The 14316-nt window shown below is 43.8% G+C and overlaps 1 protein-coding gene across 2 annotated transcripts in view; it reads left to right on the top strand.

Annotated features, from left to right (window-relative positions):
- Positions 1 to 1437: 1437 nt before the first annotated feature.
- CNMD (chondromodulin) overlaps positions 1438 to 14316 on the top strand; it is a 36013-nt gene continuing 23134 nt past the window's right edge. For both annotated transcript variants that reach the window (XM_009191987.4, XM_003913917.5), the window contains exons 1-3: positions 1438 to 1733; positions 2188 to 2328; positions 8023 to 8163. In XM_009191987.4, coding sequence (XP_009190251.2) covers positions 1581 to 1733; positions 2188 to 2328; positions 8023 to 8163 — 435 coding nt within the window. In that variant the 5' untranslated portion in view covers positions 1438 to 1580. The remainder of the gene's footprint in view (positions 1734 to 2187; positions 2329 to 8022; positions 8164 to 14316) is intronic.

Below are 14316 nucleotides of genomic sequence, written 5' to 3'. Positions count from 1 at the left end.
TGAATGTGCCTTTAAAAATTACATGTACTACTTTATATTGCACCATCTCCCACCTCTCTGACAGTTACTTCTCTTATTCCTTCACCAAAATTCCTGTGAAGAATGCCCTTGTGAAGAGATCTTTGAACTCTGCCTCAGCAGTTCCCCAGGGATGAGCCCTGGCAGAAGATCTTGCTGGAGTTTTTTCTAAGCACCTTAAGTCTAGTGTGATGCGCAGACAGCTATTTCCATAGTTGAGTCCAAGGCAGGCTCAGCATGTTTCCTTGGCTCTTTTACTTTTCATCTCCACATCAAGCTCAACATGTCTAAAACTGTTCCTTCCAACTTTTTCACTTCCCTGGGGTTCCTATCACTCTCCCAATCCTCCTAGGTCTGAATCCTCCAGTTCCCACAGCCCAGGAGTTGCCAAGTCCTATCAATTCTTCTGTGAAAGTCATCTCCTCCACTTCTGCCCTCCTTCCCAGACCCAAGTCATCATGCTTGTCACCTCACTCTTTATCATGTGTCTTGGATGATTCTTCAACACTTTTTCCTTCTGCAGTCCTGCACATGCAATCTCCCGCTGCCCTTTGGGGAAGCCTCAATCCCTCCCATGCACCAGTGCTCCTCACTTACACCTCACCAGAGGGCTCTGCACAAAGCTAGAATCGAATGTGAATTAAGGAAGCCTGGATCCAAATGAAGTACCATGTATCCTGGAACTGGAAGATGGCATTTCCAAAAGTGAAAATTTTATATATATATATACACACACACATATATACATATATAACATATAGATATATATACACACACACATATATATTTGTGTTATTCCTTTGGACACATCAGTTCTCTGTGTGTGTGTGTGTGTGTGTGTGCGCGCTCGCGCGGGCGCTTTGCCATTGTTGCTTTTGTTTGCACTTATTTAATTTATTCAACCAACCAGGGTGTACTTTTATTCTGGTCTCCCAAACTCCTTCCCTCCAGCCCGGCTCTACTTAGCTCTCACTTTTGCTGCAGGTGTACCCACCCCCTAGAAAAATTGGTGGCAAGGAGCCATCTCCAAGACCCTGCTCCGTTTTCCAGTCCCAGGGGCCATCCAGCAATGCCAGGCCAGTGAGAAGGTGGCCTAACCCTGACACTCTTAGGCCAGTGTCTCCTGTCCACCTGCGCCACTCTGCTGTCTTCTCCTTCACCTTCCATGAGCCATCTTTCCCCCACCCCCACCCCAGCACACACATACAAAGACCCTGCAGGAAATGGCCTCCAGCCAGGTGTCACAGCAGAGTCCGCTGACATTCTAAGACATCCTCGGTGCATGGCTAGTTGCTCTGGCACTTGAGTATTTCTTTGGGTCCCAGGATTCAGCATCCTGCTCTGAGGGACGCAACCACCCTCACACATTCAGAGTCACCGGGATGCTGTTTGGGGGTCAGTAGACAGGATAGAGTGAGGAGAAAAGGGGGCATCCGGGAGTGCAGGACGAGCTGCCCGCGGCAGGAGAGAGAAGGGAGGAGAGAGGTGAGGCGCTGGAAGGGGTGGGGACGGCTGGGCTGGCCCAGGCGGGACCGTGCACCCTGTGTGCGCGCGGCGTTGAAATGCCCTGCACGTCGGGGCAGCGGGACAGAGCTCAGGGCGCCCAGGGAGTCTGCGAGTGCCTCGCTCCTCCTGCTGGAACCATGACAGAGAACTCCGACAAAGTTCCCATTGCCCTGGTGGGACCTGATGACGTGGAATTCTGCAGCCCCCCGGTGAGTACCGCCAGGGATTCCACACGCAGGGCCCGGGGTGAGTATCTCGTTCCACAGTTCCGACTCAGGGATGCGTGCCACCGAATGAGTATGTTGGCGGGGGGGATACATTTGGGTTCCAAATGTGTGCGTGGGGTGTCGGCCCACGCGTATGAGTGTGCAGGGGGCACGGCATCCACAGGCGGGTACGGAGGGGCGTCCCGTGGCCGATGGAGGGTGCAGGTCCTGGGGCGAAGGCCCCGCGCTGCGAGGTTTGCTCACCGCACTTCCTCGCCCGATTGCAAAGGACCCTCGGGAGCTAGCGCGGCGAAAGGGGCACCCGTAGGAGCCCGGGCCAGCTGTTTCCCGCCCGACTCCCCACTCCCTGGGGGCCACTGCGTGGGCCCGGGTGCGCGCGGGGCCGCAGGTGCGGGCGGCACAAACGTGACGGTCCCTCTCCCGCCCCGGTCCGCAGGCGTACGCTACGGTGACGGTGAAGCCTTCCAGCCCCGCGCGGCTGCTCAAGGTGGGAGCCGTGGTCCTCATTTCAGGGGCGGTGCTGCTGCTCTTCGGGGCCATCGGGGCCTTCTACTTCTGGAAAGGGAGCGACAGTCACGTAAGTCCAGAGGGCGGCGCGCGGGGACACCCGTGTCGCCCACGGTGCCCCTAGGGGGAGCCCGAGCGCCAGCCGGCGAGGTTGCGCGCGGCTGCCGCAGGACTCCTCGGGCCCAGCGGGAGCTCCCCTCTCCAGTCCCACTCTGGCACGCAACTTTCCGCCTTAGGTCAACTTTGTAGAAGAGGAAGTGAAGGTTTCACGGGAGAAGACTGAAGCCTAGAGTAGGGGAGAATGCAGTAGACGGTCCGAGAAAGGCCGTTTTCGGCCATCTCCCGCTAAGCAGTGGCGCGACAGTGGGGAAGGCATGTCACCTTTCGGCCTCAGTGTACTCCTCCTTACGGGAAGAAATAGAACTGGATGATCTCTAAGGCCTCTCCCTGCTGAGAAAGGCTATGGATGTAAAATCCAGAACAAAGATAGTGGAGGAATATTCAGACCCATATTCAGACCCATTGGGAAGGAATTTTTGCCTTTCAGAAGGTTTTTTTGTGACCTAGCCATGAACATTCCCTTCTCTCTCTGGAAAACAAAAACAAAAACAACAAACAAACAAACAAAAAGTCTAACTTCCTTAAAGGTGGAAAATCTCTTTAACAATTAATTCTGGCCTAGTCATCACATGTGATTTAATAGTAGGTGTTTTACTGACTGCTGTCCTACTTTCTTTGTACGCCACTATTTATTTTAAAGCTCCATGGCTCTCTAGGAGTATAAAGACTGCCTCTAAGTTGACTGGGCAGAGCTCCAGTGTGTTCTCTAAATACTCTGAATGTGTTCACCTATGTAAAAGGGGGCATTTTATCTTGATGACCACTGCCAGGTCTGGTATAAGCTTATTTAGACTAATGGAAAAGAATTCCATCTCCAGGGCACACACAAAGGGTTCTTTCATAATCACTATCCTCAGAGGATCGGTGATTGCTGTTTTTTCCTCTCTCTCCTACCATGAAATGCAAAGCATGAACGAATTCCAGTACTTACAGAAAATGGTGCTGAAAGCAATTCAACCGTTTTACACATCACATCTTCTGCAGTCACTGCATAATTTGTATTTTTAACTCAAATGTCTAATGTAGATAAGCATGCCATTTAGCACCGAGTCTGTTTTAGAGACTATATCAAATTTACAAGCATCGATTTGTAAGATCAGAGTTGCACTGTATTTTGTGGGTATTTGAAAAGTGCCTTAATGTATTTGTATTTTAAATATAGAAGCTGGGCCAGATGCTCATGTTTGAAACAGCAAATGTGAATAAGAGAATGATTTCAATATCTACATCTCCATTAATAGCGGGGTTTAGATTGTCATCTCTTTGGGAAATGCTGTGGTTTTAGAATGTAAACGATATCTTTTTTTTTTTTTTTTCTTTTGAGACGGAGTCTTGCTCTATCGCCCAGGCTGGAGCGCAGTGGTGCCATCTCGGCTCACTGCAAGCAAGCTCCGCCTCCCGGGTTCACTCCATTCTCCTGCCTCAGCCTCCCAAGTAGCTGGGACCACATGCGCCCGCCATTGCGCCCGGCTAATTTTTTGTATTTTTAGTAGAGAAGGGGTTTCACCGTGTTAGCCAGGACGGTCTCGATCTCCTGACCTCGTGATCTGCCTGCCTCGGCCTCCCAAAGTGCTGGGATTACAGGCGTGAGTCACCGCCTGTAGATAGCTTTTAAAATGCTATCTTTTAAATAACAAATTCTCAGTGGTATAGGTCAATGGGGGATAAAAATAGCTATGCTTTTTTTGGGTAAAGATTCTGGACATGATATATATTTTAAAATGAATACCACTTGGCATTTAATTATTCAAGGTAAACTTCACTAACTGACAAGCTTCTAAAAAGAGAGATTAAACAATCATACTGAATAAGCACAACTCCCTTTTTCATATCTTTTACTTTACTGCAAGATGATTGGTTGTCTGGTTCAAGAGAGCAGTATTAAATTCTAAGAATTCAGAGGAACAGTGACACACATTTTATTGCCAACAATCAAAGTTATTACTATATCCTATACAGACAGGAGAATGAAGAAAATCACGATAGTTTTTTTCTCCCTGATCCATATGACTTAAGTATGAAAAACAAATCACAAAATACTAAATAGAGTAACTTTGGCACCATCTAGGCATAGCACATACACAGGTCTCTTTGCCTGAATACAAATCTAGGTAGCTCAGACAAAATGTAATCAAAAAAGGTAAGTCTCTGTCAAACAGAAAGACTTGTCATACCAGATGGATTATCCACTCTTTGGGGATTTTCTGTGCCTCGGTTCCTCTGTATTGGTTTATAGAGGAGAACCAGCTGTAATTCGCCACCTATGCCTTTCATGTGGGTAAATCCCCTTAGGACAGGTTTACTGAAATTTAGTTGGAGGACTCTGAAGCACCGGAGTACTAATAATCAGGGTACAACTGAACTGGTCTCCAATATTGAGGCCATTTTTCATCCACATTATTGTAAATGGAACAAGTCACTGAAATATGGGAAATTTCCACCAGTATGAGATAACTGACAACCCCACCCTGTGGGATGAGGGAAGGAGATCATTGCTTGGGGCCTTTCCTCTCAGACTAATTTTTCTAGACATTTTCCCAAACATGTAATTAATCTTATAGAACGTAGGCCTTGTTAAAAACTCATTAGCAAATATCCTTGGCTGTAAAAGGCACCATATTGAGCAGAATTTTGGGAAATAATAAATTTCATCTTATTTGGATAAAAATATCCTTGGGTGTCCACAGTTCCACGGACTTAGAGCAGATAAGGTAAATGCTGCTCCAACAGCCCAGCCTCGTCCCCAGCTCAGAGTCTAGTCTGTTAGAAACTGGACTGCCTCCTCCCCCTCCAACCTCCCCCAGTAGCTTCAAGAGGGCATGAGCTTTTCACTGCTGTCCCCATGCAGATGGCGCGGTGCACATAAAAGGTGGGCTGCAGGCTGGGCATGGTGGCTCAGGTCTGTAATCCCAGCACTTTGGGAGGCTGAGGCAGGAGGATCACTTGAAGTCAAGAGTTCAAGACCAGCCTGGCCAGCATGGGGAACTTCCATCTCTATTAAAAATACAAAAAAATTAGCCAGGCATGGTGGCGCATGCCTGTAGTCCCAGCTCCCTGGGAGGCTGAGGCAGGAGAATGGCTTAAACCTGGGAGGCAGAGGTTGCAGTGAGCCAAGATTGTGCTACTGCACCCCAGCTTGGGTGACAGAGTAAGACTCCATCTCAAAAAAAAAAAAAAAAGGTGGGCTGCAGCTGCACAACCAAGATGCCCTACGTCGTCAAGCTTGTCCTGCATGTGGCCCAGGGCGGTTTTGAATGCAACCCAACACAAATTCGTACTTTCTTAAAACATTATGAGATTTTTTTTTTAGATTTTTTTAAAAAACTCATCAGCTATCGTTAGTGCTAGTGTATTTTATGTGTGGTCCAAGACAATTCTTCTTCTTCAATTGTGGCCCAGGGGAGCCAAAAGATTGGACACCCCTGCACCTAGTTAGGGAGGCTTTGTTGGGGAGAAGACAGCCAGAGGTAGTGGTGGAGGAATGTGAAATTCAGACCACAGACCACTCTTCTAGTGTGACAACCTTGTCTCCTTAAGAACTGCTAAGAATTTAGAAATGGTTATGTTCTTAAATGTTGCATTGCTTCACTAGTAAAAGCTTATGTGCAATGTTCTTAAAAAAAAAAAAAATCAAAAAACTGAACCTCTTGTCACATGAGTGGAAGATACTCACATGGGTGTTGCCTGCCAGGCTCCTTCTGACAGTTGTCACTGACCCATATGAACACTGGCTGCTCAGAGAGCACCGGACAGAACAGAGCCTGCTTTCCAAACCTCGCCTGCAGGAGTCTCACAGCCAAAGAAAACAGGTTTCCCAAACTGGCTGATCATAAGGGCCACCTGAGGGGCAAGGGGAAAAGAGACTGGTGGGCTGTGCTCTAGCTCCACTAAATCAGAACCCCTAGGAGTGATTCTTGTGATCAGGGAAGCCTAGGAGACAGTAAATTGCAGACATCTAAGTTCCTCCGAAAGAGACAGGGAAGGAGGGGCGATGAGGGATGGTTGAGCTGAAACAGGACACTGGTATTTTCTGTCCTGCTGAATGAATGCTGTTCCTAAAAGGGTGCTGGATAGCAAAGCCATTTCTGTATCTCTGCTGATAATAAAATAGTGCACTGTGGGTCTTGTAATAATGAGTCTTCTGCAAGAAATAGATCCAACAGTAACAGATCCTTTTTCCAGTGTTTGTGCACGTAGCAGTCACTTTTCATAATGAGGAAGAAAAATCAGACTTGAATTGGATGTGAGCTATTTGCAGTTTTGACTGGCTGACCTGACATTAAGTAGCAACAGTTTTTCATCAGTTCTCACTCCTCCCCTTTAAGGATTTATATATATGTGTACATATACATCTACAATTTATATATAAGATATGTAATATATCATATGTAAGATATATAGATATACATCCATATGCATCTAAATCCAAAAAACAAACCCACCTCCTAGCCCTGACACACAGAAAGGTCTACCAGGACAGCAGCACACCGAGCAGGAGCAGCATCTGAGTTATTTTGAAACCAGTGCAGTAATCAGGTGTCTGAGCCCTTTGGGTCGGCTAATTAGTGGCAAACTTAAAAAAAAAAAGTTTTAAGTGTTGAAATTTGTCTTTCTAACAAAATGTTACTCAGAAATGCAACACATAAGACAGAAAAAGCAGAGCCACTCTGGTTAGACTGTGGATGGACAGGAGAGAACAGAGTGCTACAGTGCCATCCTCACCTCTAAGTCATGCCCGTGAGATCCCAACAGTTCTAAGTACACGGATGAAAGCCACCTATGAGGTCCAACTTCATTCTACACTTGCGGCAACTCACAAGATCCAGAGATGAGTGGTGTGGCCACCTGTTTTCCTGATTCCTGGACCGGTGCTGTTCTGCAGTGTCAAGTCCCTTCCCCTCTTCCACACACCCCACACATCTCATAACAAAATGCCCTACAGCACCATGGGCCTGCCCCATAGAGTCGTTCAGGGAGTACTACTGTTTTGAACTGAAACAAACGTGCACATTGGCCTTCCTCTCCACACATGCTGCTCTATATCAAGCATACCCTGGTCCTGTCTGCAGTCCTTTTCATATACCTAATACCATATACCATATGCCTAAGGCACTCCATGCCTAATCTTGACCAAAGGATGAAAACAACTTGTGAAATTGAGGTGCCACTGCAGACGTATTCAGCTGGGAGTCCAATTAACCTTCTGCCTCCTCAATTTCCATTTATCCATCAATAGTTCTCAACCCAGTTGCATAATAGAGTTGAGCTTTAGAATAAGAAAGACCTATGCCCACGCGCCCTCCCCACAGCTTCTGATTTGATTTGTCCAGGGTGAAACCCAGGCATGGTACCCAGAGAGTCTACCCAGATGCTTCTAAAGTACAGCCAGCATTGCAAATTACTGAGCTATTGGAATAGGTGTCAGAGACAACCAAAGGTTTTACTCATAAGGTGTTTTTAAGGAAATCATTGCATTAACTGATTGCTGTATGAATGAAGTCTTCGTATATAAATGTATTATTATTAAGGACTATCCCAAGTATCTCTGAAACATATGGACGCTACCTGATACGCTGCCGTTCTAAAGATAAGCCCTGACTTGCTCAAAAAAGAAGACATCACTAACTCTTATGCTCACTTTCAGATTTACAATGTCCATTACACCATGAGTATCAATGGGAAATTACAAGATGGGTCAATGGAAATAGACGCTGGGAACAACTTGGAGACCTTTAAAATGGGAAGTGGAGCTGAAGAAGCAATTGAAGTTAATGATTTCCAGAATGTAAGTATATTTCATGCATTTACAGAGTTTAACCAGGCAAGCCTGGGGGACTTTTCTAATTCATGGAGAAGCAGCATTTCTCACACACATCCAAACGGTAACTGTTCTTTATAGCAGCTGTAATGCCACTAATCCACATACGTCATATAGCATATTCTCTTTGAGAAAGGACCAAACTTTGTCCTTCATATTTGCGAAAGAAAAAACAACACTTCAGTTGTAAAATACCAAAAACAAAAAGAACCACCTTCATTGAATTCATGTACATAAGGATTTAGCTGTTTTGAAAAAATTTTTTTACTTCTAGGAAATTAAAGGTATTTCCTGGAAATCAAAATAAAACTTGATTTTTAAATGTGGAAAAAAAAAAAACCATAGCACTGAAAAGAACAAGTTCTTCTTAGAATTATATAAAGTCTTGGCAGAAAGACTTGAAGGAGCTACTTCTTTTCAAGTGAATTTCTGTAACATGATGAATGAAATGCTCAAAACTATCCAAGAATGTTGTGAGATTTGAAATTTAAATTTCTGAAGTAGAGGGAAATTTTAATGACCTAATAATCTCAACAGCAACAAGTGGGATCTATTTACATACTGTTCTCAATTCCGATTTCCTATTTAATCCGGAAAATTACCATGAGCAAATTCTCCTATTATAGCATATGTTTTCTGACCATAGCATATTAGAGATAAAACATGCACACCTCCTTTGAAGAGGAGAGACTATTTTGTTTTGATTTTTTAACAAAAATTTCATTTACAGGCAATTTGAGACATTAAGCTGTGCAGCAATGTTTCAGTGTACATCTGCAAACCAAAGTGTCACTCCAGGCCGAATTTCCTGTTGGTCAACATAAATTTTTTTTTTTTTTTTTTTTTTGAGATGGAGTCTCGCTGTGTCGCCCAGGCTGGAGTGCAGTGGCGGGATCTCAGCTCACTGCAAGCTCCACCTGCCGGGTTCACGGCATTCTCCTGCCTCAGCCTTCTGAGTAGCTGGGACTACAGGCGCCCGGCACCACGTCCTGCTAATTTTTTTGTATGTTTAGTAGAGACGGGGTTTCACCGTGTTAGCCAGAATGGTCTCGATCTCCTGACCTCGTGATCTGCCCGCCTTGACCTCTCAAAGTGCTGGGATTACAGGCGTGAGCCACCGCGCCTGGCCTGGCCTGGCCTGGCCAACATATATATTTTATGCCCTTTCATGTTTTACGATGAGGAAGAGGCATTACTATTTGTGTTTTCCTGTTAAATCTGCAGATGGAGTAGGTGAAACTTCATAATGAAAAAAGGCTCTTGAAAATAATGTCTCTTCTGATAGTTTATTGGTCCACAAACACCTCATCGACCCATCTTCCTCTGATTGATGAGAAAAGCTAAAGATGCTTTTCATTTGAGTGAAAGCACTCCTCTTGTTGGTACCAAAATATACCTCATAAGTCCATTTGAATACCCAACAGATGCTAACATTAGAGCTGCTGTGATGTTAGATATTATTTGATCATGACAAGGACTGACTGACTATGTTCAGAATGATCTCTGCCCTGGGGACAGCCTCTGCAGCTCTGTATGTGCCCAGCTGCACTTTGTTTAGTCATAGCTTTGCAAATGATTCTGGTCAATGCACACGTATAATTTCTCTGCACTTATTAAAGGCTTTTACTGCAAGACACAGGATAGGGTAAAATCATTTTTTCTTTGTACTACTCAGTATAAACTAATAAAATGTGACTCCCCAACACACATTATTCAATCCAGAAATTGAATACCTGTGGTATGCCACAATATTAAGATATGCAAAGGGAGCTACAGAGATGAATAAGAAAAGATTCATCTTTCTTGAGATGTTCATGTATCAAAAATATTCTTTTAACATATTTTAATCCCAAACCTGTATTTCTGTTTTATAATCCTTTGGTTCTTTTCTAATAATGGTATCGATTGTGTTTTGTTCTTGTAGACCAACAGGGCCAGATATTTTATAAACTGATCAATTCTCTTTGATAGCTTCCACATTTCTCTAAGTCAGAACTGGTGAGTAGAACATTTTTTTGATGGATAGAACCTGTTGTGGGTTTAAACAAGCCTGAACTTTTGAAAACACATGAATCAGTCACTATGGTACCTACGCTATTGCTTTCTCCTGTATTTTGAATCAACAGTCAAATTCAAGAAGCATTTATTGAGACATACTGTGTGCAAGGGATGGTGCTAAGCAGGGGGAATGCAAAAATGATTGACCCTTCCCTCAAGGACCCTTTAATTCAGTCCAGGAGGCAGACACACACACAGAAACAGCTTCAGGTTAGCCTGGAAAATGTGTTCCAATGAGCCATGAACAGAGAGGAAACATCCTTGCTGAACAGGGGATTGGAGCAGGTCTTACAGAGGTGGTGATGGCCAAATCAGGTCCTGAAGAATGATTAGGATTTCAACCGTCAGACAGGTAGGGGAAGGTTCTCCAGGCCCAGGGAAAAATAGTGAACACGAATGTGCAGGCTTGTTCCAGGGTTCTAATTCTAAGTAGCCCAGTTCAGCCCAGCTTGGGGAAGGAAAGAAGATGGGGATACAGGTGGGGCTAGATCATAAGAGGTTTTGAATTGTAAATGAACAGTCTCCCCGGTTCATCCAGGACCCCACCAAGATTTTAGTAGAACCCAGTGGGAAAAAACAACCCCCAAGGAAGGATAGCACTGAAAAAAGTGCTCCAGGCTCTCCACCCTGAGAGATAGAAAAGCCAAGTTCATTCAAGCTGTGTGAGTTACACTCCAGTTATACTCTCACAAACACCAGCGCTGTGCTTTAAGCCAACACCCTTAGACTGAATGCCCCATTTATATAACAAAAAGCCTTAGAAATTGAAAGAATAAACTGATGGGTATATGGGTGTTCACTGTATAATTCTTTTAATTTTGTGAATATTTGAAATTTTTTATTTAAAAAGCTAGAGAAAGTAAAGACAGCATAACCTATCAATTCAGCCTCCAACTACAAGGTAAAGGAAAAAGAAAATGAAACTAATTTATATTAAAAATATGGACTTCATATGTAAATGTTCAGCCAGATGCACTAAAAGACATAAAGTCAAATACTTATAGTATAGTAGTAGTTGAATGACTGTCAGTGCCACAGCCCAAAATGCAGACAGACACAAGTGTGTGTTGGCAATTTAAATGCTATGTAATTTTCTCAAACAGTGAAGAAAAGCACTGTTTTCTCTCCATTTCACAGTAATTGCATTCCTAGGAAATTTGTTGTACATTAAGACTATGCCAAAAAGTACTTTGTGTATACATATAAAACAACATTGAGTGCTAGGCACTGATATTTACAAACAGGTTTTTTTTCCTCCAACCCAGGACAATTAGTTCTTCAGGACTGTCCCAGGCTCTGCAGGACCTGACGTCCCTGGGCCCTGTGCAGTAAAGGTCAGGAGTGCCCCCAATCTTTGTGACAACAAAAAACTCCTCAAAGGATTTCTAAAGTGCTGTCTTGGGGACAGGAACTCCTACCATCCTTGGGAACCTCTGGTTTAAGCCATAGAAGTAGATAGATGAGATACTTTAGAAAGAAAAAAACGTGCAGCCAAGGTAAGATTACCTCACTCTTTTGAAAAAAGAATGTTAGATTCTTGGACTCTTCACTCATCACCCTTGCTAGCAAATTTCTTCATTACCACTAGCTTCTAAAGCCTGTTTGTTTGCAAAAACAGAAGGTTTGCTTGGCTTTCTTGTGCTTCTTTCAGTTCCCTCTATTTAATCTCTTAATATATCTGGCTGCTTGATGTGGAGTTTTAGCTAGACATGGTGGTAAATATGTGTGAATTCTTTCCCACACTTCCCACCCCATGGGGGTTTCAGTTCTCGCTGAGGTGTGTCGACTGTCAGAACCAACTTAATACGAGATTCCCATTCAGGGCTGTGAATCCTTCAGTAGAATCAGCTCTCCCCTTTGGGGATATCGTGACGGTTGTATAGCGTTCCCTCCACACATGTCACATTCAGGGGATGTGTCTGAAGTTAAGAGAAAATGTCACATAAGGAGAATCATCTCTCTCCCTGCCTTCTGTTTTTCAAACTATGAGTCCTAAATTTACATGCCAAATAAGAGCAGTGGCCCTACAGGAGGTAGCATAGAGAAAGCAGTTATTCTCCACGTGTATTCCTCAGGCTGCCAGTGGAGCATCACTGGAAGGCTTGTTAGAAATGCAGATTTTAGGCCCCACCCCAGACCTACTGAATGGGAAACTGGGGGTGGGGTACAACACTGTTTAATTTAACAAGTCCTCCAAGTGATTTTTTTTTTTTTTTTTTTGAGATGGAGTCTCGTTCTGTTGCCAGGCTGGAGTGCAGTGGTGCGATCTTGGCTTACTGCAACCTCCGCCTCCTGGGTTAGTGATTCTCCTGCCTCAGCCTTCTGAGTAGCTGGCACTACAGGTGCACGCCACCATGCCCAACTAATTTTTGTATTTTTAGTAGTGACGGGGTTTCACCTTGTTGGCCAGGATGGTCTCCATGTCTTGACCTCACGATCCTCCTGCCTCGGCCTCCCAAAGTGCTGGGATTACAGGCATGAGCCACTGCACCCCACCCAGGTGATTTTTTAATTTGCCTTTTTAAAATTGTTACATAATATTTTATATATTTATGGGTTATATGTGATATTTTGTTACATGAATAGAATGTGTAATGATAGGGTATTTGGTTTTCATTTCTATGTGTTGGGAACAAGTCCTCTCTTATAGCTACTTCAAAACATATAATAATACATTGTTGCTAACTATAGTCATCCCACTCTGCTATTGAACATTAGAACTTACTTCTTCTATCTAACTGCATGTTTGTACCACCCATTAACCAACCTGTCTTCATTTCCCCAGCTCCACCCATATACCCTTCTCAGCCTCTGGTGTCTATCATTTTCTGCTTCCATGAGATCAACTTTTTTAGCTCCCACATAGGAGTAAGAACATGTGACATTTGTCTTTCTGTGCCATTTGTTTTTCATTTAACATAGTGACCTCCGGTTCCATCCATGTTACTGCAAATGACATGATTTCATTCTTTTCTATGACCAAATAGTATTCCATTGTGGATATATAGATATATATACCAGTGATCCTTCTCCCTTCCAAGTAGCTGGAACTACAGGCACACACCACCACACTTGGCTAATTTTTAAATTTGTTTTGTAAAAATGGGGTCTCACCATGTTGCTCAGGCTGGTCACGAACTCCTGGGCTCAAGCAATCCTCCTGCCTCAGCCTCCCAAAGTGTTGGGATTAGAGGCATAAGACACTATGATTGGCCCTTTTTAAATCTTTTTTCTTTATTTTTGTCTGACTGGGTTATTTCAAAAGACTTGTCTTCAAGTTCTGAGATGCTTGAAATAGTCTATTGTTGAATCTTTTTTTTTTTTTTTTTGAGACGGAGTCTGGCTCTGTTGCCCAGGCTAAAGTGCGGTGGCGCCGTTTCAACTCACTGCAACCTCCGCCTCCTGAGTTCAAGCAATTCTCCTGCCTCAGCCTCTCGAGTAACTGGGATAATAGGCATGCACCACCATGGCCAGCTATTTTTTGTTTGTTTTTTTATTTTGTATTTTCAGGAGAGACAGGGTTTTGCCATGTTGGCCAGGCTGGTCTCGAACTCCTGGCCTCAGGTGATCCACCTACCTTGGCCTCCCAAAGTGCTGGGATTACAGGCGTGAGCCACTGTGCCTGGCCTCTATTGTTGAATCTTTTAAGTGTGTATTGTATTTAATTCAATGAATTCTTCAGTTCCATAATTTCTATTTGGTTCTTTTTTATAATATACATCTCCTTATTAAATTTCTCATTCATATTCATATTAAATTTCTCAATCCTAAATTTTCTGATTTGTCATGTTTTTCAGTATTCTCTTGTATCTCATGGAGCTTCTTTAATATCAACATTTAAATTTTTTTCTGGGATTTAATAAATTTGTTTTTGATTGCAATCTGTTGCTGGAGAATTATTGTATTCCTCTGGAAGTGTCCTATTTTATGGCTTTTTCATGCTTCCTGTGTCCTTGTGTTGATATCTGTGCATCTGATGTAATAGTTGCTTATTACAGTTTTTTAAATTTGCTTTCATGGGGTGGATTTTGGTGTTGGGTAGGTAGGGCACTTAGGCTTTGA

This window comes from Papio anubis, chromosome 15 (genome assembly GCF_008728515.1).
Source record: "Papio anubis isolate 15944 chromosome 15, Panubis1.0, whole genome shotgun sequence".
Classification (NCBI taxonomy): domain Eukaryota; kingdom Metazoa; phylum Chordata; class Mammalia; order Primates; family Cercopithecidae; genus Papio; species Papio anubis.
The sequence above is the reverse complement of the archived record's forward strand: the minus strand, read 5'-3'. Positions and strand labels throughout refer to the sequence as shown.